At 35.4% G+C, this 26,528-nt stretch overlaps 3 protein-coding genes across 5 annotated transcripts in view; 2 read left to right on the top strand and 1 right to left on the bottom strand.

Annotated features, from left to right (window-relative positions):
* The window catches only part of LOC141483432 (uncharacterized), a 392,800-nt gene that overhangs the window by 133,815 nt on the left and 232,457 nt on the right, over positions 1–26,528 (top strand). The gene's annotated exons all lie outside the window — the stretch shown is intronic.
* The window catches only part of LOC141483429 (uncharacterized), a 64,295-nt gene that overhangs the window by 32,952 nt on the left and 4,815 nt on the right, over positions 1–26,528 (bottom strand). The window lies entirely within an intron of this gene.
* LOC141483391 (uncharacterized) lies at positions 12,975–20,335 on the top strand. The gene is made up of 2 exons (XM_074178040.1): positions 12,975–13,205; positions 18,448–20,335. The coding sequence occupies exons 1-2, from the start codon at positions 13,189–13,191 to the stop codon at positions 20,333–20,335; spliced, it is 1,905 nt and encodes a 634-aa protein (XP_074034141.1). The 5' UTR covers positions 12,975–13,188.

Below are 26,528 nucleotides of genomic sequence, written 5' to 3'. Positions count from 1 at the left end.
GAATGGAGCCATCATTTATGCCCTAGAATTTGAAGCTGCTAAAAGTGCTTCGCGACAACAACGAAAAGTTATATTGAGGGCCATCAATGGAATGGAAGATGAAGAAACAGATCGACTCATGGTAGGTCTTGAAGAACTCTTTAAGAAATATTCGATGGATGGAACTGCACCTAAGGCAAGAGGACGGCCTAAATGTTATAACTGCAGCAGAGTAGGACATTTAAGGCGGGACTGTCGATCACGTCCAACATCCGACGAAAGAAGAGACTGGCGTTTGAGATCACCCGAACTAGAGCGTCGTGGTTCGGAAAAACCAAATTCAGCCTGCGTTAAGAGAGGTACATTGGCTGCTGCATCCCAAGCCCCCAGGTATTTCAATGATTGGACGCAACATTAACAACTTAGTTGTCGACGGATTTCGTAATAATCATCAGTGGCTTTCCACCATCGATACTGGAACAACGAGGTCAGTAATGAGAGCCGACATTTCCAACAGAAGCAGTTTGGAGAAATTATCAGTAGTACGTACCTGTTGTGGAAATAACCACTGGAGATAGATTGACAGTCTATGAAGGAGATGAAGTGAGACTTGGGCTTCAGCACTGCGAAATAGAAACTGAGGTATTAGTGACCAACATCGTCGACGAGTTCATTTTGGAACTAGACATCATGTCCCCCTATGGATTCGTGGTGGACAAAAGGAACAAACTGTTGAAAGTTGGAAATGAGGAAAGTTTGCTCAACGTGCCTTTTCAGCCTTATGATAGCGTCAAGGTAGTTATACTGAATGGTTCAAGAATCTCTCCCAACACCGAGAAAATTATTCAAGCGGAAATTGATTGGCATGACGGCTTGGATACATCATTGATAGAGCCATCCAACCCTAATCAATCATCCCCAATAATAACTGCGTGACTCTCAAGAAAGAGCAAGGACTATTCCTGCGAATCGAATCGTAAAAATCACCAAAATCGAAGAAGTCCCTCGACAGCGTGCTCAACAACCCGCAAAGGAACTGATAGACTCTTTCAAGAAGACGTGGAACCATCTGTCTGAGGAAGAATTATGCAAGACCACTCGATTCTTTGAGGAAGAGAACGATATGTTCGTGAAGGCAAAATCATTGGTCGAACGGATTTGGTTCAACATTGCATCGATACTGGCGATGCCAAGCCTCTCAAGAAGATCATGCCTGACATCCGGATGCAAATTTTGCCAACACCAGGAGGCAAGGATAACTAGCTACCAAAAGAACTTGCCACCAGACGTGATAAGGTAGCGGGCAGAGACTCCTTTATGGACAGCTCTGATAGGGCGATAAGCTCCCCTACCTCCCGCCGTTTCGGGTTCCCTCTGATCTGGAGGGACCTGTAAGGGTCCCTGGTCCAGGGATATGGACAGGCAATTGGAGGAATCACCTGATCATGGTGTGGTACGGTCCTCAACAGCTTATGAGGATGACACTAACTTCCTAATGAGGCAAGACATCATCGTAGCGCAGGAGGATCCCGTCTTGAAAATTGTACGAGAATGGATTGCCAAAGGAGTGAGGCCAGAATGGCAAGAGATTTCCAAGCTCGGCCAGCAGGAAAAGGGTTACTAGCTTCAATGGGACTCTATGAGCATCCCAGATGACCTACTCACCCGGAAATGGGAAAACCCGGATGGAAGAACTCACAAATTCCAGATGATCCTTCCTAAGATGTGTATCCCGAGTATCCTTGAACAGCTTCACGATGGTCGCACTGGAGGACATTTCGAAGTGAATAGAACCCTAGCGAGAGTGCGCGAGACGTACTATTGGGTCAATTACCGTCGAGACGTGGAAGAGTGGTGTAAGCGCTGTGACCTGTGTTTTTCGAAAAAGGGTCCGAAGACAAGGCAAGGGGGAAATTTGAAGCAGTACCTCAGTGGGTGCTCTTTCGAGAGAATCGCAGTCGACATTTTGGGACCTCTCCCTATGACCACATCTGGTAACAAGTACCTTATGGTTGTGATGGACTACTTTTCCAAATGGCCTGAAGTAGTAGCCTTACCTACCTAGAGGCTAAAACGGTGGCAGAAGCCCTGTTGCAGAACATGCCAGACACGGAGTACCCCAAGAACTACACTTGGATCAGGGCCGCAACTTCGAATCGGACTTATGGAAGGAAATGATGACTATGTTGTGAATAAAGAAGACAAGAACAACTGCTTTTCACCCTTTTCATGAGAGTCATAATCGCACCATCAATAACTACCTCTCGATGTTCATCTCCAAAAACCAAAGAGACTGGGATAAATAGGTAGCTCTTTTTCGGTTGGTATACAGGAGCTCTAACATGACGCGACAGGCTATATACCATACATGTTGTTAACTGGTAGGAAACTGAAGCTTCCGATATATGTATTGTATGGCAGTCCTTTCGACGAATCTCAAAAGGTACCTCGTTCAGAGTATGTGAATGACCTGAAGGAGAACTGGAAATTGTACACGAATTAGCCAGGACCAAAATACAGCTTTCCAGCGACAGGATGAAGATAGGATTTGACAAAAAGTCGCTGCCAGTGGGCTTCAAGGAGGGCGATGCAGTGTGGCTGTACCAACCCCAACATCGGAAAGCGTTGTGTCCCAAGTTGCAGAGACCATGGCAAGGACCTTACTTGGTAACCAAAAAGATAAACGATCTGATGAATAGAATCCAATTGTCACCCAGAAGCAAGCCTAAAGTTATCCACATAGAGAGGCTGAGTCCTTACATGGGTCGTGATGTTCGATGTTGGAATGTTGTTCGGGACGAACAACCTCAGGCAAGGAAGTATTGGTGTAGATCATGTTCGAAAGAAAATAACGCCGGCCGCCACTAATAACCATAAACCAAACGTGACGTAGCTAAGAACGCGCGAATGTTTGAAAATTCCCCGCCACTCTCGAAGCATCGAGAATAATGCTACCGAATTTAACGGAATTTCTGCTAAATTTCTACGTCATTCGATTACGATATTTGAAGGCTAGCCACGAGAATATCGAAACAGTCAAGTGGACGTTACAGTGCGTTACGCAAAGTGATTTAGTAAGGCGATAGACATTTAGATAAAAGTTGTTAGTTGAAGTGTTTGTTGTATTTAAAGTGAAATAAAGTCAAGTTTGATTATTTGGTATAGTCAATTATTGGTTAACCCACGGGGAAAAACTTAACAATAGTATAGAATCTTTGGAAAAGTTGCAAAATAGAGGTATGCCAATTATTTTGAAATGCAACAGACTCACCCCTATCGTAATTATGCATCGAGTCTCAGGTTGGCTCTCAGTTGAACATAGAATTTTCAAACGATTGAAAAACAAAGACGTTTTTTATTTGAAAGCCGACAAAGGTAACAAAGTAGTAATTCTGGATAAATCGGACTACTACGAAAGGGTCAATAACTTTCAAGTAAATAGACAAGGCGGATTCTAGGACAAAATCCCATGCTTTTTCTTATGAAGCTTAATTTCGGAAATTTACGTCCATTCCAAGGCCATTCGAACTGGTTGACAAGAAAGGTCTTCAGCCATCAGGACGAAGTGAGTGAAGATCGTTTAGGTGGTCGTATTAGATGGAATCGAACTCACAGATGAGGATTGATTAATGGAAATAATAATAATAATAATAATTCTGAAACATGAAAAAAATGAACAGAACTTGAAACGACTGGTAAATCATTAGTGGGCGCGGGAGGGAATTATATTGGGATTTGGAGTAGGTATTCATACCGAGAGCTGACATGTCAGAAAGGCACTGAATCGCATCTTCGCTAATGGCAGTCGCATCTTAAGGTACAGCACGTATAATGAATGGGAAATGAATGAAGAATGTATCGACAGGTTAGTAAAAAATATAAACTTCATCAAGAAATGTTGTAGTTGTGCGATTTATGAATTGAATGAACATTCTACACTGAAGAGAAAAGCCCAAGTACATTATATTTCAAAAATATTATAATTATTGTAATGACTAATCTTTTATGCTTTACTGATTTACTGTATAATGTTTTTATTGAATGAAAAAGTACAGATTACCAAGATATGGAACCCGAAATATTAGGATGGACATCTCGGTAGATGGGGTACCCCCCAGATGGGGGGGTACCCCATTGCATACATCCCAGCCCATAACCAAGAGAATGTTTGAATATTACCAAGATTCGGTCACATATCCTCAAAATTCAAAGTGTTTTGAAGTTGTATGTTCTAACAGAGCTTCCTGATATCAGGAAGCTCTGATAGAACATCAATTTAATTACATTGGAAAGTTACCCGAGTTCAAGTAGAATGTTTGAATAATAGTATTTTATCATCTACGGCTTAGAAGAATGAAATATTGGATTGAATTTATTTTTATAGTTCACTGATAGGTTATAGTATAATTTTCGTTTGAAAACACAGACTATCAGTGAATTAAAGTTATTCAAAATTTTAAAAAATAAAGAGACGTTCGCTCAGGAAGCTCACTTTGTTATGAAAATGGAAACAGGTACTAATGTACCTGTTCATCTAATCTAATGAAGTTCATCTAATGATGAACAACATTATTCAATAATGATTAAATATGGAATGTATTTTATTCGATAATATAATGCGTTGAAGCAATCATTTTAGGCACTTCGGTTGCACCGAAAAAAATGCTTTTTTAAAACCCAAATTTTTTCAAAAACCCATAGATTTGCAATGTAACGTGTCATGAAAAATGTTGTGAAAATAAGCACATCTTCATCTCATTACGTGTCAGTTTGAAGAAATAACCGTCCACAGATGTTAGAAATTTCAATTCAGACGAACAATTGGAATTGAATCAATAAAAAACCTTTTCTGTGAAGAATATTTTACCTTTCGAATAGATAAATATTGCTTGTAGACTAAAACATAAGGAACCAAACCACGCCACAAAATTCAATTTTAGTTTCATTCGATGTAAAGAGTATGTTCTCCAACATTAATTACAGCCATGTTAGTTATGAGTTAGAGGTTAGTAGAATCGAAAAGGAAGATACGTTAGAAACGTAGAAGGAAATTATTCACGAATATAAAAAATACTAGATAAAATCCATGGATATCTAATTATTTCACTAATATGTTCACAATTACATTTTTCAAACAAGTTTTTTGAAATTATACTGTTACAAAATGCTCTGAATTGAATTCCTCCTTTCTTCAAATGTTCTATCAATTTCGTTGCATAGCCTCTCTACTCCGGTAGAGTAAAAATATAATTGATCATTTTGGGGTTCCTAATCAATAAAATGTTAGAACAGAGTATAATTCAACCTTCTACCTCACCCTGTAACAGACGATTTGGGTAATGAAAATGGAAACAGGTACATTAGATGAACAACATTATTCAATAATGGTTAAATATGGAATGTATTTTATTCGATAATATAATGCGTTGAAGCAATCATTTTAGGCACTTCATTTGCACCGAAAAAAACGCTTTTTCCAAGCCCAATTTTTTCTCTTAGGATATTGGGGAAAATTGGAAATCAGTCTACTTTCGTTGAATCATAACGATTTGAAACAGCATCACCACGTGGAGTAGCAATATTTTACCTTTCGAATAGATAAATATTGCTTGTAGACTATAATTACAGCCATGTTAGTTATGAGTTAGGGGTTAGTAGAATCGAAAAGGGGATGGGTTTGAAGTTTCTAACGTAAGAGGAAATTATTCACGAATTTAAAAAATACTAGATAATATTCATGGATATCTAATTATTTCATTAATATGTTCACAATTACATTTTTCAAACAAGTTTTTTGAAATTATACTGTTACAGAATGCTGTAAATTGAATTCCTTGTTTCTTCAAATATTCTATCAATTTCGTTGCATGGCTTTCGCGTCTATTCTCCCGTAGAGTAAAAATATAATTGATCATTCCGGGGTTCCTATACATTTTAAAGGGATCATAATCCATTTATGACAGAAGAACAAATGATGCTATTTTTCCGCCAACACCCAGTATGTAGCATGATATTTCATTATCTTCGAACCATTGATTGATAAACGTATCACGTATACATAATTTTCTGATTTTGCTCCGGGCTTTTTCGCTATGGTGAAATTGTATTTCTTTCATTGCTGTCGAATAGAGAACGTTTTAAATACCTATTCACGTAAATATGCAGGTTGACCTCTGTAACACTCATATCGTTCTGAATTGTAACAATGTTATCCAATATTCAAATTTTAGATTAACGTGTTATTTATCTTGAAAAGAGAGTTAATGAAATTTCCATCGTTATTTCAATCCCTTCTCAGTTAGCTTCCTAGTTTCAAAGAAATACCGTTTGAAGCAAATTATTTTGATAATTTTCGAATGCAATTTGGAATCTGAAGTGTATTATTCCAAGTGAATGTAGTTTCTTGCGAATTATTTTGGAGAACCTTTGGATGCTGATTGAAATTCATTATCGTCTAACAAGATACATCAGACATGTTGATTTTATCATTAGATTAGTTATAATTACTAAAAAGTTACTAGATTCATCCAAAAAAGCCAATATATTCACCCAGAAGTTATATAATCTAATTGAAACACAGATTCTTCAAGGAAACATAAAAATTATCAGTATTTATTTTGTTATCAGTTATGAAAAACCATAGACAGTAAATTCAATTATTATATCTAAAGTAACGATCAGTCGATTGTTCAATGTAAACTTGTTCATTTCAGAAGATTGTAGAATATTTCCAAAGGTTTTACGTTATCACCGCTACATCAAAGCAATTTGTTTCAAAAACATTAACTATTTCATGAAAACTAAAGAAATAAAATACGTTTTTCAAATTGTCGCTTATCTCAAAAGTGTTATTGTCGTAACTGGAAGTTAAATGAACAGCGAAAAACTTTGAATTCACCACATATATAATTTCTCTTTCAACACGTTTTTGATCTGAAAAAAGTTTCGAGTTGAGACGTTATTTGCGATAATACTCTTACCTATAAGTCTACAAAATTCACATTTTTCGTGTGCATAAATTCTCACAGTTATTCACGTTCTTCAGTAATAGCAATGAGTATATTTTCTTCAACTCTTTTCCAATTGTATATTAGTGTTTTATAACATAGTTACAATTTTCATATTTCTCAATGGAGAGGTCGAAAACCAAAAAGTTTTTTCTAAACTAATCTCTCCTAAAAAGTATACCCCTTGTATTTCATTCAAAATGATATACTCGAATAATTCGAAAATTGATCAACAGGAATGACAAGTTATGAATTTTGATAGAGCTATGAAAAGAAACACACATAATGTTTTTTATATCGTGTATAACCTTATACATTTTGAAGGGATCATAATCCATTTGTGATAGAAGAACAAATGGTGCTATTTTTCTGTCAACACCCAGTATGTAACATGATATTTCATTTCGTTCAAACCATTGATTAATAAACGTATCTCGTATACATAATTTTCTGATCTTGTTCCGGGCTTCTTCGTTATGATAAAATTGTATTTCATTTCTGTCGAATAGAGAACGTTTTAAATACATATTCACGTAAGTAAGCAGGTTCACCTCTGTAACATTCATATCATTCAATATTTTTCGTTCTGAATTATAACAATGTTATCCAATATTCAAATTTTTCATTAATGTGTTGAATAGTATAGTTAGTTATTCATTGTCGAGGTTCTATATAGTATGATGTCTATTTCGAGTTGATGGTCTTCACTATTCTTCAATTTGGTAACAAATCCACTATGATTAAAAGTAATTTTGGAGAACACCCGGTACATCATATTTCAGAAATCATATATTTATTGTAATTGAATCTTTTACGATTCAGAGTATTTTGAACTTCCATTTCCATTAATATCGGCAATAATATTACTGGTTTCTGAAATGAGTAGATATAGATATATGATATATGTAGACTCAGTTTAGATAATCGAGGATGGGGAATATGTTCTGAGTAGTGGGGTTTTTGTGGTGTTCGGGGAGAGAAGTAAGAAATAATATCACCACCGCCAATGTCACCACCACCCCTCCTCCCCCAACATCAACACCAAAAGCAAAATCACAACCACCGCTACCCAACTCCCACAAAGAAAATGAAAAATAGAAAACCTTTACCCACTGCATCGTTTGAAATCATTCAATTATAAAGGTGGGTTATGTTTTTATAAATAATAGGTGATACATTGTAGATGAATTTAGGGCAGTGGTGACCAACGATTTTGTAAAAGCAATAGCAATAGTTTGTATGTTTTTCAATTTTATACTTAATAAAAATTATAAACTTACTTCCTAACTACTATTATTATCAATATACTCGTAAATATAAAATAAACTCTCTACTCTAGTTTTCATAACAAAAAATACATAAAATGAAAAAATAATCAACATTTTCGAAAAATTCGAGTTTAGACAATTTTCAATGTTGGAAAATCTGTAGCAGGTATAAATTTCCAAAACTCGATATAGTCTTGATTACTTACCGCACTGGAAATAATTTCCTTGTTTTTGCCTTTTAAAACTGAGTCATTTTGCAAATTACCTCAGTTTGAATTTCAGCTAAATATTCTTTGATTTCCTCTAGAGAAATGCTTAACGGATTTTTTATCCTTGTAAAAGTTACTAAATCTATTATCAAATTAATTACGCAAGATGTTTATGACATTTTTAAATAAGTCATATTTTGGTGTTTTATTGAATTTTGTTCCTGCATGCGACGAAAATGAGTTATTCTTTCTTGTTCGAAATCATTATCAAAAGGCACTAGTTTGGTAACAAAAGAGGAAATGTGTGGAATTAATCTAGGAAAAATACAATTTCTGTCCTGAAGTTGTGAATTCAAATTATTATCGCATAATGTCTATCAGAAACGTAAGATTCCAAAACCAATCTTTGTTTTTCAAACGTGAGCACTCATTATGAAGCTAATTATTGGCTTCTAAATACTTTAAAACATCCTCTCTGAGAATCAAAAACCTATCAAAGGCTTTGGAAAGCCAACGCTCATCACAATGAAGAAGAAGTTCATCAGTTTCTTCAGTTTCACCAGGAAAGAGACTTCGAAATTGTCTTCGATTTGAGGCATGCGGTCGAATTTTATTATACAGTCCACTACCGGGTTAATGACAGAAGAATAGTCCAAATCTACGGCAGAAAGACTTTCTTGGTGTATTATGAAATGAAACTTGAAAAGTGGTTATTAAAGGTATAGGCAAATCTTCACTGACAAATAGAAGAACATGTTTCGAATACTATAACTTCAGTTTCTACATTAATTTACTTCTAGTAATAAAAGTTATAATAATTTCAAATCCTCAAAATGAAACTTTCAGAGCATCCTCAATTCATCATCCAAACAAAGCTATTAGAAATATTTACAAATTTGTAATTACATATAGTTTTGTGGCGGCTATTGAAGTCTTTTATGTGTTACTTTCAGAATAGTATGAAAGCTTGAAAACCCCATAACTGTTCATTTTCATCTAATTTTTTCAATATTTTATTCAGACGCATTGTGATAACTATACTATTTATATCTAATTTTGAATGATTATCTATGTTCTCTACATCTCACCGACGCAAACTCAGTGAAAAGTTATATAATGAGGTTTTGAATCTCAAAACGCTATTGAAATCATTTATTGAATTGTTGCAGAAAGCAGAAAGATGTTTCTAGATATCATTCAACACATTGGTGTACTTCTTGGTGTCGTCAAAATTAAATTTGATCATGCTGTTATTCATGAGGGGCTCCAAGATCGTACTAAGGCTACGAAAAAGATTGGTCGAGCTTTGAATGAGGCTTCTACGCTGGGAAAAAAACAGCATTACAGGCTCTATTGAGAAATGTAAAGACTCTTCGAAATCAGTTGAAGGCTGAACAAAAGATAGGAAAAGGACTGAAAGAAGCAAAAGAGACTCCAAAACATCGGATTCATTGGGATGATTCCACCTCAGCATTCAAGTCAAGAATTAGAAGTGGCATCATCTCCAATTTAAAACATAAGAATCCTGGTGCATTTTTGGAGGAACTAAATATTTCACAACATCAAATGTACCAATTTTTCGTAACAAAAATTTGGATGTATGGTTCGAAGAGCAAGTCATTACTCCAATTAAGAAAGAACTAAAAGAATTTCAAGAACGTGATAACGGCTGGGCTCTAAATACGATTTTAAATTTAGGAGTGAATATCAACAAGTTTACTCCCCAGCTTGGTTCCTCATTCATAGATCTCCCACCTCAAATTGCACTAAAAAAAACTTGCATTATTGTAAAAAATGATGATGAGGCCTGCTTTGCTTGGGCTATTACCTCATCATTATTTTCTTGTGGAGCTGATAAGAATATATCTAGAACTTCATCATATTTGTTGAACCTCTCTGTAGAATGTGGAAAATTTCCATCAGTCCTAAAAATTTCCAAAACCATTCCTATATTCAAGAGAGGTGACTTCTTGGCTAAATTCAAATCATTGACAATATGCCAATATGGCTTCCGCGAAGACCTCAGTACGGAAACAGCCACTACTGAACTCGTACAATATATTTATGACCAAATGGATGCCAATAAGTTAGTATATGGAATTTTCTTTGACTTATCCCGAGCCTTTGACACCCTAAACTATGAAATTTTAAAAATCAAGTTAAATTCTCTTGGAATACGTGGTCATATTAACGACTGGCTCATGTCATTCACAAGGGAAAGACAAATGGTAGTGAAAATTGATAACTATACCTCTGAAAAACATGAAATAGAACTTGGAACTCCTCAGGGGAGTGTTCTTGGACCCCTGTTGTTTCTGCTATATGTGAATGACCTTCCCAACTATATAAAGGAGGGAAGGCTATTCATGTATGCAGATGACACAACGATTGTGGTCAGCGGACACACTCCTGAGGAAATAATTTCGAAAATCAGAAATGTCATTGAACAGTTCTCCCGATGGTGTTTGGCTAATCACCTATTGGTGAACATTTCAAAAACAAAAATAATGGAGTTCACAAAAAGACGAGTTGACACAATGGATGTGATGGAATTTGATGGTTACACTGTTAAATGTAGCCAACAAACTCTATTTTTAGGAACTGTTTTAGATTCAAACATTCAATGGAATGAACAAATTAACACAGTCTGTGGCAAGCTCAATAAATCATTTTATGCTATCCATGCCTTGAAAGACACTCTTGACAGACATTCACTCATGAGTGTTTACTTTGGCATGGTGTATTCACACTTAGCTACAATATTATCTCTTGGGGTCAAGCCAACGAATGGGTGCGTGCTTTCAGGCAACAAAAGAGAATAATAAGATTAATATTCGACTTAGATTTTGGTGAGTCTTGTAGAGGAACTTTTGAAAGAAATAAAATTCTGACTACCACTTGCATTTACCTATTTAAAATACTATTAAAAATATTCGTTCATAATAACAAAACAAAGCTTACATCGAATGCTCAAATACATCAGTATAGAACACGAAACAATCATCACTTATATCAATCAAAACTCAATCACACTTACTACAAAAAATCCCCAGAATGGGCGGGTGTTCACCTCTATAATTTATTGCCAAATCACCTAATGCAACTTTCACCAAAAAAGTTCAAGGTGGAATTGAAGAAATTTCTTTCGAATAGATGTTTTTATGATCTGAATGAGTATATGAACCATACATGAAAACTGATGAGTCTAATCTTTTAATATGATGTAACAATGTATTTTGTTTCTTGTGATATTTGCGTGATACAATTTTTATTTACTGTACAATATTTCTTATTCTATGTGACGAACCTATACATTGTACAAATGGCACAAAAAGGTAATATATTATCTATCTATCTATCTATCCTCATTATTCTGAAGTACTCAAACTTAAAAGAATTCATTTTCCAATGACTGTTAGACAAATTCCGAGATTTGAAAAGCAAAATGATATATCGATAAATGTATACATCCTGAAGAAGATTAAGAAACAACTTATTACTCTTCCAACGTATCTATCGAAGAATAAAAAGGAAAAGCATGTGAATCTTTCACTTATTTGAGATGATTATGATGGAGAAGTAGCTCCAGTTCGCTATCATTATGTGTGGATTAAAAATTTATCAAGACTTCTATCTACACAATTGAGTGGTAAACGTATTAAAAAAATGTTTGTGATCGCTGCCTTCATTATTTTTACCCTGAACAAAAACTTCATAGCCATATTGTTGACTGTAGGATGATGAATGAGACAGTGATTAAAATGCCTGAAATTGATAAAAATACATTAAAGTTCAAAAAGTTCCGTTCGTCGTTTATGCTGGTTTGGAGAGTATTCTAGAACCGATAAAGGATAAGAATGAGTTTCAAAAACATATTCCAGCAGCTTTGAAATGTTCCTATGATGAGTCATTATCCTATTACAGAACATATAGGGGCGAGGATTGTATGCAATGAGTTTAGCTGAGGACGTTTCGACAGTTCTAATGTGCCCCTTCGATATCAATATTTCAGTTGAGCAGGAAGCTGAATTCCAAAAGGCTACCATTTGCCATATTTGTGAAGGATCTTTCAATTTATTCACTAAGAAAGTGCGTGATCATACACACCTCATTCCCGAAAATAACTATCGTGGTCCATCCCATGAAGGTTGCAACATCAATTATAAGGATAGTCACGTAATCCCAGTCGTTATTCATGTTATATCGTGAGTAGGACGATCTCACCGGTATCAGATTACCAAGATAACGACTTCCAAGACTTTGAGTCAGCAGAACGTGATACTTTTGTTATTCCCATCGTCTCCTGCTGACACCGCTGTCTACACATTATAAATGGACCCTGCGAGGTCAAATCATTGTCAGTATCTATTAAGAGTTGGTCAGAACTAATTTAGAATTCGTGTAGTATCAACTTAGATTCTGTTCCATTTTTCATTGTAGTTTTTGTAACGATTTTTGTTGTTATTCAAAGAAAGTCTGTAATTGAAAATAAAGTGTTTTTTTTTAAAAAGTCGTATTCAAAAGAGTGAATATAACAATTGGCGCAGTCGTTGTAGGATCTGACAACGTTGCTAGAACAAGGAAACCCTAACTAGTAGCGGCGGATTCTAATCCCTCAACAGAGAAAGAACCAACAACCCTGAGGAGTCATCACTCGAGGAAGCAGCGGAAGGAACACCTGGTGAAGCCCCTGGCTGGACGACTTCGAGAACACGACGAATCGGAATGAAGATTGTAATACTGTAAGTCGATATTGAATTGTCTCGATTTATTTTGCAATCTATTTACCATCACTTCAATTCTTTTCAAAATCAATAATCATACTGATTGATTATTGCAAATAGTAAATAAGTACTGTTCGATCATTCAAATTTTGACACCAAAAATTTGTTAAGGTAAATCAAAATGCCTCAAAACCAACCAGAACCAGAAGCAATCGAACCATATAAGTTATCAGAAATATTTTCAATAGTGCCTGAATTCGAAGGTGATCAAATATTTTTGAACACTTTCTTAAATGCTTGTGATTGTGCATATCGCATGTCAACAGCAGACCAACGCGATCTATTAGTGATTCACATCAAAAACAAACTCAAAGGTAGAGCAGCACAATTGATAAGTTCAAGGAATCCTGGAACTTATACCGAAATCAAACATTTATTAAATTTATATTTTGGAGACTCTAGAGATCTAACATCACTGATTCACGATCTCCAGCGTATCAAACAACTTCCAAGTGAAACACCTTTAATATTTTTCAATCGCCTTCAAGTCCACAATGCCAAAATGCATGCATGTGTACAAAAATCCGTCCTTTCTGCGGAACAGAAACACGCGCAATCCGCACTAATCGAAACAATGGCATTAAACACGCTTTTAACCGGACTAGAACCGCGAATAGGTCAAGTAATTCGTGCCTCCAATCCGGCAGATCTACTTGAAGCCCATGTTAGAATTAGGAGAGAAATGCAACTATCCTATTTCGAACATCAAAAAAATGAAAGACCAAACCAAACACGTCCTCAACAAACAATCAGACGAAACCCCCAACCAACATCCCAAAGAACCTGTCACACTTGTGGTCAGATAGGTCACATTTCCACAGAATGTCGAATGAGACAACAAAGACCCCAAAATAATTATCAATATTCCAACCAAAGGTTTGCGAGACCAAACCCTCAACCCAATCAAAATTTTTCGAGTCAAACAAACCCTCAACCAAATCAGAATTTTCCAAGACCAAACTTTCAAACAAATTCTCAGCCAAACAGGTCCCAGACTAATCAAAACCAAACTCGACCTCAATCTCAAAACCAATTCAGACCACCCGTAATTCAAAGAAATCCGAATTACCCTGTCAATTTTAACCAAAACCAAAGAGCACATTTCATGACATACGAATCTCAAGATTATCATACAGGTGATAATCAAGACTATCATACAGCTGATAGCTATAACTATCAATACAACGATTATTACCCCACCGATAATGACTACGATTACTATACCCCTAGTGATCAAGATTACCAATACAACCAAATTCAAACACCTGAAGATCCTTCAATATACCAGGATTTTCTTTCACTTCCGAATACGAACCACCCACCTATTCAACCCCAAACAACCAACAACCAATCGATCGACCCCATATCAGAAGTCCAATCCCAAATTCAGTCCCTGAATATACAAGACTTCAACCCGAACGCGAACTTCCCGGAACAAATTTTCATGTAAGCCCTATGCTTTCTATGAATTCGAAGAATCTGTACTACATCAAAGACTCTTCCAATACTTTTAAAATCCTCATCGATACAGGTGCAGGAATATCCTTAGATTCCCTGAAAACGTCACTATACAAGGTATCACTGACCAGAAAATTGTCGTGAATGAATCCACTCTAATAAATTTCACACAAAACGATCCACACAAAGTCTTTATCTACGACTTAGACATCGACTTTGACGGTTTACTCGGATCTGACTTTCTCGAACATTACAATTGTATAATCGACCTGAAAAATAAACAACTTATAACAAACTTTAAAACGGTCCCTTTGTTCAAAGTTTCAGACATAAATGACCATATACTCACTGAAAAACCGAACCAAATTCAAATAGAACCCCGAATGGAGAAAATATTCAAATTACATTGCAACCTCAAGAACAATGAAGCTATACTGCTAGCTGAAGGAAGAGAAAAAGTAAGAATTCCCAACGCCATAGTCAAAATTGATGAAAACGGTATGTTCTACACTACTATCGTGAATACAAACGCGATCCCAAAACAAATTGATTTTTCTGAAATAAAACTCGAACCCCTTCCAACACATGAAACAATTCTGAATATTAATGAATCGTTTTCCCAAAACCAACCCCATATTGACCGTATCCAAGAAATGAAAGCGCAACTAAGAACCGAACATTTGAACGAAGAGGAACATCAATCAATAACTGATTTATGCCTCCAATTCGAAGATATCTTCTATTTAGAAGGAGATAATCTCACTTTTACCAACGAAATTGAACATGCCATCGATACTAAGGATGCTAGACCCGTCTTTACGAAATCCTACAGGTACCCACAGGTACACAAGGAAGAAGTAAAAACACAAATATCAAAAATGCTAAATCAAGGCATTATTCAGCCATCAATATCCCCATGGTCATCTCCAGTTTGGGTTGTACCCAAAAAGATGGATGCCTCCGGTAAACAGAAATGGAGAGTTGTCATCGATTACCGAAAACTCAACGAGCTAACGGTTGACGACAAATACCCATTACCCAACATCTCTGACCTCCTAGACCAGCTTGGTAAATGTGAATATTTCACCACGCTTGATCTCGCCTCCGGATTTCATCAAATTGAAATTGAACCCAAAGATATTCCCAAAACGGCTTTCTCCGTAGACAATGGTCACTACGAATTTGTTCGTATGCCATTTGGCTTAAAGAATGCTCCAAGTACGTTCCAGAGAGTTATGGATAATGTTCTTCTAGGTATACAAAACGAAAGATGTCTCGTATACATGGATGACATCATCGTATATTCTCCTACCATCCATGAGCACATAGCAAGGTTGACCGAAGTATTTAAAAGACTTCGAAAAGCGAACCTGAAAATCCAACCGGATAAGTGCGAATTCTTGAGAAAAGAAGTCGCCTATCTTGGACATGTCATTACCCAAAACGGAGTCAAACCCAATCCAACGAAAATTGAATGTATCCAAAATTTCCCCGAACCAAAAACCCAAAAAGAAATAAAATCATTTCTAGGTTTAGCTGGATACTATCGACGATTCATTTGTAATTTCGCCAAAATTTCGAAACCATTGACCAAATTACTTCAAAAAGATATCCCCTTCAACTTTGACGCAGAATGCAGACAAGCATTCGAACAACTTGAAAATTCACTTATAACGAGCCCCATTCTCATTTACCCTAATTTTGAGGAACCATTTTTGCTCACCACTGACGCCAGTGCGTTTGCAATTGGTGCCATTTTATTGCAAGGTCCCATTGGCAAAGATCTCCCAATAGCATATGCGTCTAGAACACTTTGTAACGCAGAATCGAAGTACTCTACAAATGAAAGAGAACTTCTCGCCATCGTTTGGGCAGTAAAGCATTTTCGCCCATATCTTTTCGGACGAAAATTCCGATTAATTACTGATCATAGACCCCTCACCTGGCTTTTTTCAATAAAAGACCCTGGTAGTAGGCTGGCACTCTGGCGACTCAAACTCGAAGAGTATGATTACCAGATAGAATATAAACCCGGCAAAATCAACAAAAATGCAGATGCACTATCCCGAATCAAAGTTAACTACTTCAAAGAATGCGCGAATTTCCAACACAAAATTTCCATACACGCATCTAACGAGAACGAAACCGAAGTAAAAGCGGATCCCGAAATAAGTGATAACCCTAACGAAAACATCCCTGAAGAGAGAAATAACCCCGAAGGAAACGACACCCCTGAAAACGAAATACCCTTAGAAACCATTCAAGAAAAATTTAATACATTTGTTGATTTATATAAATCAAAATCTACAATCGATTATTCCAAAATAGAGTTCGATAATTCTCAACTTCTTGACAAACATCATAAAAACATTGTTAGTTTCTTTTGGCAAAACAAACTAGAACCGTTACATTATGAAATCATCGAAGACCTCTTCGAAGAACATCCAGAGTTTTACAATGATAGAATCAACATTCTTTCTAGTAAATCAGTAAAAGATCGTAAATATTACATTATAACCCTTCCTTTTGATCCTGAATCTGTCATAGAACACATGTTCTATATTATTTATAAATCCCAAAATGAATTCGATCTTAGAAAAACTTTTTCAATCGAAAACAATCTAGAACTACCCATATTAGAAATATTTTCATTCATTTTTGCTGACAAGGAAATCAAACTAAAAGTCTGTCAAAACTTAACGACAACTCCTGATCCCGATCAAATTCCCATAATCATTGATCAATGCCATTCAGGAAAAACAAATTTACACCGTGGCATTAATGAAACCATCAGAAGAGTAAAACAGAAATACAATTGGCAAGGTCTCATTAAAGACGTCGAAAATTTCGTAAAAAAATGCGAAATTTGTCAAAAAGTCAAAATTTGCCGAAAAAACCTTAGTACACCTCTCGTCATAACTGAAACCCCAAAAACCCCTTTCGAACGTATCAATGTAGACATTTTCGAAATTCCCACAAAATACTACGCTTTGACAATAAGAGACGAACTGACTAAATTCACACAAGCATACGCCATAGAAGACAAATCCTCGAAATCAGTCGTGAATACCCTTCTTCTTTACTTCCAACACTACGGTACACCACTTAGGATACATTGCGACTACGGTCGAGAATTTACAAGTCAACTTATGCTTTTTGTATGACATTAAACTAACATATTCGAGTGTAAATCACCCACAATCGAACGGATCAATCGAAAGATTCCATGCCACATTTGCTGAACTGATTCGTGCCCATAAAGCCGAAAATCCCGACGAACACCCCATGAACGTTTTACCATATGTAGTTATTTGCTATAATAACACGAGAAATAAAACAACAGGTTTCACACCGTACGAATTAATATTCGGACATACAGCTAGTCGATCCCCAGAAACGCTCTATAACCAAAAAGACCTAATTTCAAAATATGTGAGAGATCTCAATAACCGCATGACGTATTTCTATAAATTGGCCAGAGCAAAAACCGAAAGACAAAAAGAAAAGTCCAAAATCAGATTTGATAGGACAGTTTCCGAAAACGTCCCTAAATATAAAGTAGGAGACAAGGTCTATGTGAAAGAGTCACAAATTTCAAATAAACTCGAAAATAAATTTAATGGACCATTCGAAATATTAGAAATTTATCCCAATTCCGCGATGTTAGTGAATTGGAAAACGCGAAATAAAACTGTGAATTTCGACCGCTTGAAACCTTTTCATGAATAATAATCTTTTTCAGGACACTCCTGCTGTCATCAACAGCCAGTGCCCAATACAACTTAGAGTCAATCAATAACTCGATCGGCGTTTTCTTCCATCAAGAAGGAACCCTCAAAATAGCGAACGAAAAATGGACCCTTTTGGTCTACAAAGATTTATCATCCATCAAAGACGCTCTATACAATAATGATAAAATCCTAGAAAACCTCATTTATTTTCTTGACAGAGACGAGCCTAGAATACTAGCTTTCAAAGCTCAAATAAAAACACATACCAGTCTTTTAACCCAAATATCAGACTCACTACAAGTAAAGTTTAGAGATATCTTCACGGACACAGAAAAATTCGAAAAAAGAACAAAACGTGGTTTAATAAATGGCGCAGGAACTTTTTGGAAAGCAATAACCGGAAACCTTGACGCATCCGATGGAGAATATTTCACGGATTGTATCAATAAAATAAGCCAAGACGAACATCAAATTGAAAATCTATTAAAAAATCAAATATCTGTAACCACCTCGGTGATCAAAAACTTCAATTCAACAATTCAAAAGCTACAAGTTGATGAAGAGACTTTCAATCAAGATATAAAAGAAATCGAAAAATCATTAATGGAAATATCAGACGATATGGCATTTTACGAAGCTCAAATAAAAACTCTAGAGATATGCGAATCACTCATGGAAAGCTACCTATTCCTTGAAACTTTTATTGGCGATATTATCAATTCAATCACTTTCGCTCGATTGAAAATAATTCATGGTTCAATCATAACATCAAGAGATTTACTTTATTCACTTCAAGAAATATCACAAACATTGAACAAAAATAATTTACCATTATACGTCAGTATTGGAAATATCCCCCAATACCTAGACCTTATTGAATTGCAAGCATATCAAACAGACAATAAAGTAGTATTTGTTTTAAATATTCCCCTAGTAGAGTCTGAAACGTACACACTTTTTCATTTGTATCCAATACCAATCTTGGATGCTCGAACAGGACTTCACCATATATTATTAACATTTCAAAAATTTATTGCGCGAGACGACGATTCAATGTTGTACACTTTTTTTCAAAATTTAGATAATTGTAAAGTGATCAAAACCGACTTGAAAATTTGTGCAGAAGTGCTTCCATACCCGATAGACAGCAACGCTATTTGTGAAGCCCAGCTCCTCAAACAAACTCTGCAATTGCCTGAAAATTGTGAATCAACAGTGATCTACGCAAAGGACTACAACGTTCAAGTGATTTCTCAAAATCTGTGGCTGATATCAATATCCGATCCTCTACCAGTCACCATAAACTGTATTGGCAGAGAAGTAATCACAAAAATCATCGAAACCAATACTCTACTGAAACTTCAGCCTGAATGCAACGCCTTCATTGGAAACACGAGAGTTCATTCCAAATATTTCGTTGAAAGATACCAGAACGTAACTTACAACAAACATGCAGTCCAGATACCATATCGATGCTGTGACCACCTCCTGGAAAAATCAAAACTCCCGGAGCTGAAACCCCTGAAATTAAATAAAATAAATGTCGACGATATCAACATTGCCGAACACAAGTTGAACCAATACTCAGATGAATTGGACAAACTCATCAACGAACCGTTCGTGAACAAACATATTTCTTGGTTCACGTATTTTACAATTGCTCTCATCATCGCACTAATGATTTTGTATATTTTCTGCAAGTGCCGTCGCAAGAAGTCAATTGCGATCGGAATCACCTCTTCAAGCAATGACAACCCACCGAGACCACCAAGAACGAGAATAGTACCCAGAACCCTGGCAAGATTCGTTCCTAGAAGAAGACCCAGCGTCCGTCTAGAAGACCCCGTTGAAGAAGATGTCGAGCTAACCACGAGTTTGAATGAAAAAACTCTTTCTTAATAAAAGTTGCTGCAAAGCACCAACTTTTCTTTGATAAGGGGAGTTGTTATATCGTGAGTAGGACGATCTCACCGGTATCAGATTACCAAGATAACGACTTCCAAGACTTTGAGTCAGCAGAGTCAGCAGAACGTGATACTTTTGTTATTCCCATCGTCTCCTGCTGACACCGCTGTCTACACATTATAAATGGACCCTGCGAGGTCAAATCATTGTCAGTATCTATTAAGAGTTGGTCAGAACTAATTTAGAATTCGTGTAGTATCAACTTAGATTCTGTTCCATTTTTCATTGTAGTTTTTGTAACGATTTTTGTTGTTATTCAAAGAAAGTCTGTAATTGAAAATAAAGTGTATTTTTTAAAAAGTCGTATTCAAAAGAGTGAATATAACATTCATAATCTATCAGGATACGATGCTCACTTCATCATAACAGAATTAGCTAATGAAAGGTCAAGTGGATATACTACCAATCACTAAAGAAAAATATATTTCATTCACGAAACATATTGAAGACTTTCGAATTCAGTTTCGATTCATTGATAGTTTTCGATTTATGAATACTTCTTTAGATAAACTCTCATCCTATCTCTCGGAATTCCCCAATTTGAAGTCACAGTTTGCAAATCTGAATAAAGAACGGTTTAACCTCCTTAAAAAGAAAGGTGTGATGCCATATGAATATTTCGATTCTTTTAATAAGTTTACAGAAACTCAACTGCCTACTATTGATGCTTTCTATAATAAACTTGATGAAAAACCATGTCCTCGTCGTTTGTGTCATAGGGCTCAAGAGATGTGGAATAAGTTTAATTGTACCAACTTAGGAGACTAGGTACGTAGACCTTTATATGAAAATTGATATTCTTCTCCTCAGCGAAGTGTTTGAACAATTCCGCATAAGTTTTACGTGGGACGCAATGTTGAAGTATACAAAGCAAGAACTGGAACTATTGACAGATCAAGATATGTTTTTATTCGTTGAACGTGAAATTCGTGGAGGATTGAGTCAAGTATGTGGAAAAAAAAGAGCTCATGCTAATAATAGGTACATGCCCAACTATAATTCCGCGAATCCTGAATCCTATTTGATGTATTTCGATGTCAATAATCAATACGGTTGGGCCATGAGTCAACATCTACCATATGGAGGTTTCCAATGGACATATACTAATATAGATTTGACAATGATTCCGGATGATGCTGATATAGGATATTTCTTAGAGGTAGATTTGAAATACTCTCAGTATTTACATGATCTGCATAAGGACTTACTTCCTGCCCAGAACATTTGAATCCCAAGACACTGAAGCCACCTAAGAAAGCTGAAGAAACGACAAAGTTGATGGATACTCTCTATTCTAAGGATAAATATGTAATTCATTATAGAGCTCTGAAACAAGTATTGAAACATGGAGTGATCATAACAAAAGTGCATCGTGTTTTGAAATTCAATCAATCGGCTTGGTTAAAACCATATATAGATTTGAACACCAATTTACGGAAAGCAGCGAAAAATGAATTCGGGAAGAATCTGTTCAAGTTAATGAACAATGCAGTTTTTGGTGAGTTTATTTCATGAAAATGTGAATTTTGTTCTCATAAATCACTTTTGCAGGTAAAACGATGGAAAATATTAGAAAGAGAGTGAAAGTGGAACTAGTGAGAAACTGGTTCGGAAGATATGGTGCTGAGGCATTGCGCTATCTTCAATGAGAATCTTCTAGCGAGGGAGCTAAACAAGCTACAGTTAGCTAAACAAGCTACAGTTGTAGTTGAATAAACCTATGTATGTGGAAATGAGCATATTAGACCTGGCAAAGACGACAATATATGGATTCCATTATGAATATATGCTCTCTCATTTCAATAACTGTTCAATCCTCTATTCAGATACGGACAGTTTGATTTATGAAATTGTTGATCAGAACCCATTTGATTTCATTTCATAAGAGTATCAGGAATACTTCGATACTTCCGACTACCCCGAAAACAACAGATATAGTATTCCGCAAGTGAATAAGAAAATAATTGGAATGATGAAGGATGAGAATAATGGAGTACCAATGACTGATTTCGTCGGACTCAGATCAAAATTATATGCAATCAAAGTTCAGAAGATTCATAATCTACAACAAATGAGCAAGTATATATTATATATATGACATTAAAAAAAAAATAAATACAACAATAAAAATTAATTGGCGCTCCGGGGCGACTTCATTGATTCCAGTGGCGCATTTGCTTTTTCAGCTGCAGGAAAACCCGGAAAAACCTGCAGCACCACATCATCTGAAGATCTTGATCCAACAATGTCCTCTCTCTCATAAAACAAAATGTAGGGTGTCTCCAGAGGCTCCAATAAATTCAATGCATCGCCACAACACTTCGTGACACGACTATCGTCAAACTTAAACCAGTCCGTTTCTTCTTTGACCAAGGCGTAATAATGACCACGTTCAACGCCAGAACCACAGTGAACAATGACTGCATGAATATTATAACAGTGGTCTGCTAGGTTGAAATGTTCATCTATTTCGAACCTTCCAAACAGTTTCTTGCTTCCGTTAGAGGTTGAGTCTTGTTTGAATATCATCAGTGTTATTATTAGATTGACTGGTGCCTCAGCTATACTTTTTTCCTTATAACAGTCAGTAAGTTTGGCGCATGTTTGACAATACAGTTGATCATCACCTGTTAAAAATTCCATTTTCAGATGATTTAACAATAAGCTTTGCACGGACTGGTAATTAGTCGTATTAGGAAAAGCTAGATGAAGTTCCAGAAATTCACATAAGTTTTCAGTACTTCTTGAACATTTACCACAAAGTAAACAAGTGAGGATTTTTCCAGCAAAAGATTTACAAACACAAGACGAGATGGGTTGTACGGAATCATTCAGTCCAGAGCGGCTGGGAGTATTGATTTTGCTATTGTTTTGCTCACGAAGAGTATTCAACAAGAACCCCAAGAATTCGGAACAATCCTCTTGTTGTCCTAATGAGTATCTAGTGGACTTCAAAGACTCCAGGAAATCGGTTGGAGGGAAAGATGATACCTTCTTACGAAACTGCAGCTGCATGAACAGTTGTTTGAGTTTGATGAATAAGCAGGAAACATTCTCGTTCTCGTTCATCATTAAAACTTCGTTCTAACAGATGACAATGATTTTGAAAAATTATATTAGAAGTTATCGAAAGAAGACTACGAGAAGGATGAAATCGAGAATATTATCAGAAACTTTGGGGTGGTAAAAAAGGTCAAAGGAGTTAAGTTGCATGTTGTTGAAACTAAAATAACTTTCGAAGACTATGTAGAATTATTATTAAAACTCATCTTCAAAAATTGTCTCTCAGAATCTCATCAGGTCTGAAAAACATCAAGTACACTCGTTAGTTCAAAAAAAAGTTGCACTATCTTGTTGATGTTGATGATGATAAAAGACATTTAGTGCTTGGCACCAATTACACTTTACCATGGGGGCACTATTCAATCCATAGAAATTATGAATCTGATCTTGAGGAAATGGATGTAGACTGACGAAATGTATGAAATTATCAGCTATAATATATGAGATATTCTTTAAAATTTTTGAAAACTTGATTAGTGTCATGAATTGAATTAGTCTCTAAAACTATATTGTTAAACGAAAATGCATAAGTATCGATAAACTATATAGAAACGTACAATTCAATGTTTCATTCATTCAAATCATCGACAGCGATGAAAGAAATACAATTTTACCATAACGAAGAAGCCCGGAGCAAAATCAGAAAATTATGTATACGTGATACGTTTATCAATCAATGGTTCGAAGATAATGAAATATCATGCTACATACTGAGTGTTGGCGGAAAAATAGCATCATTTGTTCTTCTATCACAAATGGATTATGATCCCTTTAAAATGTATAGGAACCCTGGAATGATCAATTATATTTTTACTCTACGGGAGAATAGACGCGAAAGCCATGCAACGAAATCGATAGAATATTTGAAGAAACAAGGAATTCAATTTACAGCATTCTGTAACAGTATAATTTCAAAAAACTTGTTTGAAAAATGTTATTGTGAACATATTAATGAAATAATTAGATATCCATGAATATTATCTAGTATTTTTTAAATTCGTGAATAATTTCCTCTTACGTTAGAAACTTCAAACCCATCCCCTTTTCGATTCTACTAACCCCTAACTCATAACTAACATGGCTGTAATTATAGTCTACAAGCAATATTTATCTATTCGAAAGGTAAAATATTGCTACTTCACGTGGTGATGCTGTTACAAATCGTTATGATTCAACGAAAGTAGACTGATTTCCAATTTCCCCAATATCCTAAGAGAAAAATCTCTATTCTTTACAGAAAAGGTTTTTTATTAATTCAATTCCAATTGTTCGACCGAATTAAAATTTCTAACATCTGTGGACGGTTACTTCTTCAAACTGACACGTAATGAGATGAAGATGTGCTTATTTTCACACCATTTTTCATGACACGTTACATTGCAAATCATATGGGTTTTTGAAAAAAATTGGGCTTGGAAAAAGCGTTTTTTTCGGTGCAAATGAAGTGCCTAAAATGATTGCTTCAACGCATTATATTATCGAATAAAATACATTTCATATTTAACCATTATTGAATAATGTTGTTCATCTAATGTACCTGTTTCCATTTTCATTACCCAAATCGTCTGTTACAGGGTGAGGTAGAAGGTTGAATTATACCCTGTTCTAATATTTTATTGATTTGGGAATTTGGTTCATTCTTGTGAATTTCTGGAAATCGAAATTTCTTTGTAAAAATTGGGGTTTCATTTTTTAATTTTATTTTATGAGTAATTTTACTAGAGAAACTCAAAGGAATGTTTTCACAGTGAAATATATTTCTATAATCATAGCATCATTTTCTGATTGCTTCTTTTTGTTCTTTATTGCAATGTTCCAACCTTAGATTTTTCAAGTTATTTTTTAAAAGAAGGTCTTGTTGTTCGTTCACTTTACTATTTGTCTCGATATTTCCAACAAAATTAGTTTCATTTAAATCTTAAGGTTCAATCTCAAAAGGTTCTGTTATCGTGATTTTGATTGGCTTTGTGTTTGAGTTTGTTATTGTTATATAAGTAAAATGATTTTCTTTGTTAACGATAGCTTGTTGAGATTCTAAATTGTTTCCAAAATCTAAATAATTTTAAATTCCTAAACCAGATTTTTGAAGGACAGGAAATTTTTCAACTAGCCTGTGTTCTGCCAGGAATTATCAAAGTATGAAAACATTATTGTGAAGTTTTATTTGATGTATTTAGTAACTCATCAAAAATAAATGTCCGTCATATTTTTCATTGAAATCAAAAATATAGAATTCGTGATATTCCTCAATGTTGAAAATTTCAAATATTGGAATAACAGCCGCTTCGTTGAGGAAAGAGATACTATGAAAGGTTTGAATATTGAAATTTTCGTTAAAAATATAGTTTTAAAAAAATTTATTTGCCAAATTTGCACTCATGAGGCTACGAGAGCTACCTGTATCTAATAAAAATTTTGCTTTCAACTTAGGAGTAAATATATATGGAAAATTGTTCTGTAAATGATTGAGGTCTATATTTGTTATGTTGTGTTCTGGTATGGGAAAAATTTCCTTCAAAAGTAAAATTCTCGGTTTCGTTAACATTTTCATGAGGTCACTGGTTGAATACAGTGTCCTGAAAGTTTTCAAAATTGTCGTTATATGCATTTTGATCATTTCGTTGATTTATAACACCTGAACATTCATATGGTTGTTTTTCTAAGGGATTATCAAATTCTAACTGATCATTTGGGTGGTATCTAGTCTCTATATTATGAAGTTCCTCTGACATGGAATTTCTTGGACCGGAATGTTGTAAATAATTTCTACCAGGATTACGATTTTGTTGTATCGTGGGGTTACAAGATGTTGACATCGGTTCTGGTTCATTTTGTATAACTTGTCCGGTAGGTTTGAAAACGTTACGGGGTGTATCAAAGACTTGTTGGTTAATAAAATATTTTGGAGGAAGCGTATTTTGTCTCGGATGTAACTGGATAGGTTGAGATGGAAATTGGTATCTCAAATTTTCAACCAGTGGTTGGTTTTTATTTTGAAAATTTTAGATATTGAAATTTGGTCTTTGAAAATTTTGTACTGGCATTTTTTGTCGAAAATTTGAAA

The sequence above is a fragment of the Leptinotarsa decemlineata genome, unplaced genomic scaffold (genome assembly GCF_025532065.1).
Source record: "Leptinotarsa decemlineata unplaced genomic scaffold, Ldec_3_MD MMD2_tig00003348_RagTag_RagTag, whole genome shotgun sequence".
Classification (NCBI taxonomy): Eukaryota; Metazoa; Arthropoda; class Insecta; order Coleoptera; family Chrysomelidae; genus Leptinotarsa; species Leptinotarsa decemlineata.
The sequence above is the reverse complement of the archived record's forward strand: the minus strand, read 5'-3'. Positions and strand labels throughout refer to the sequence as shown.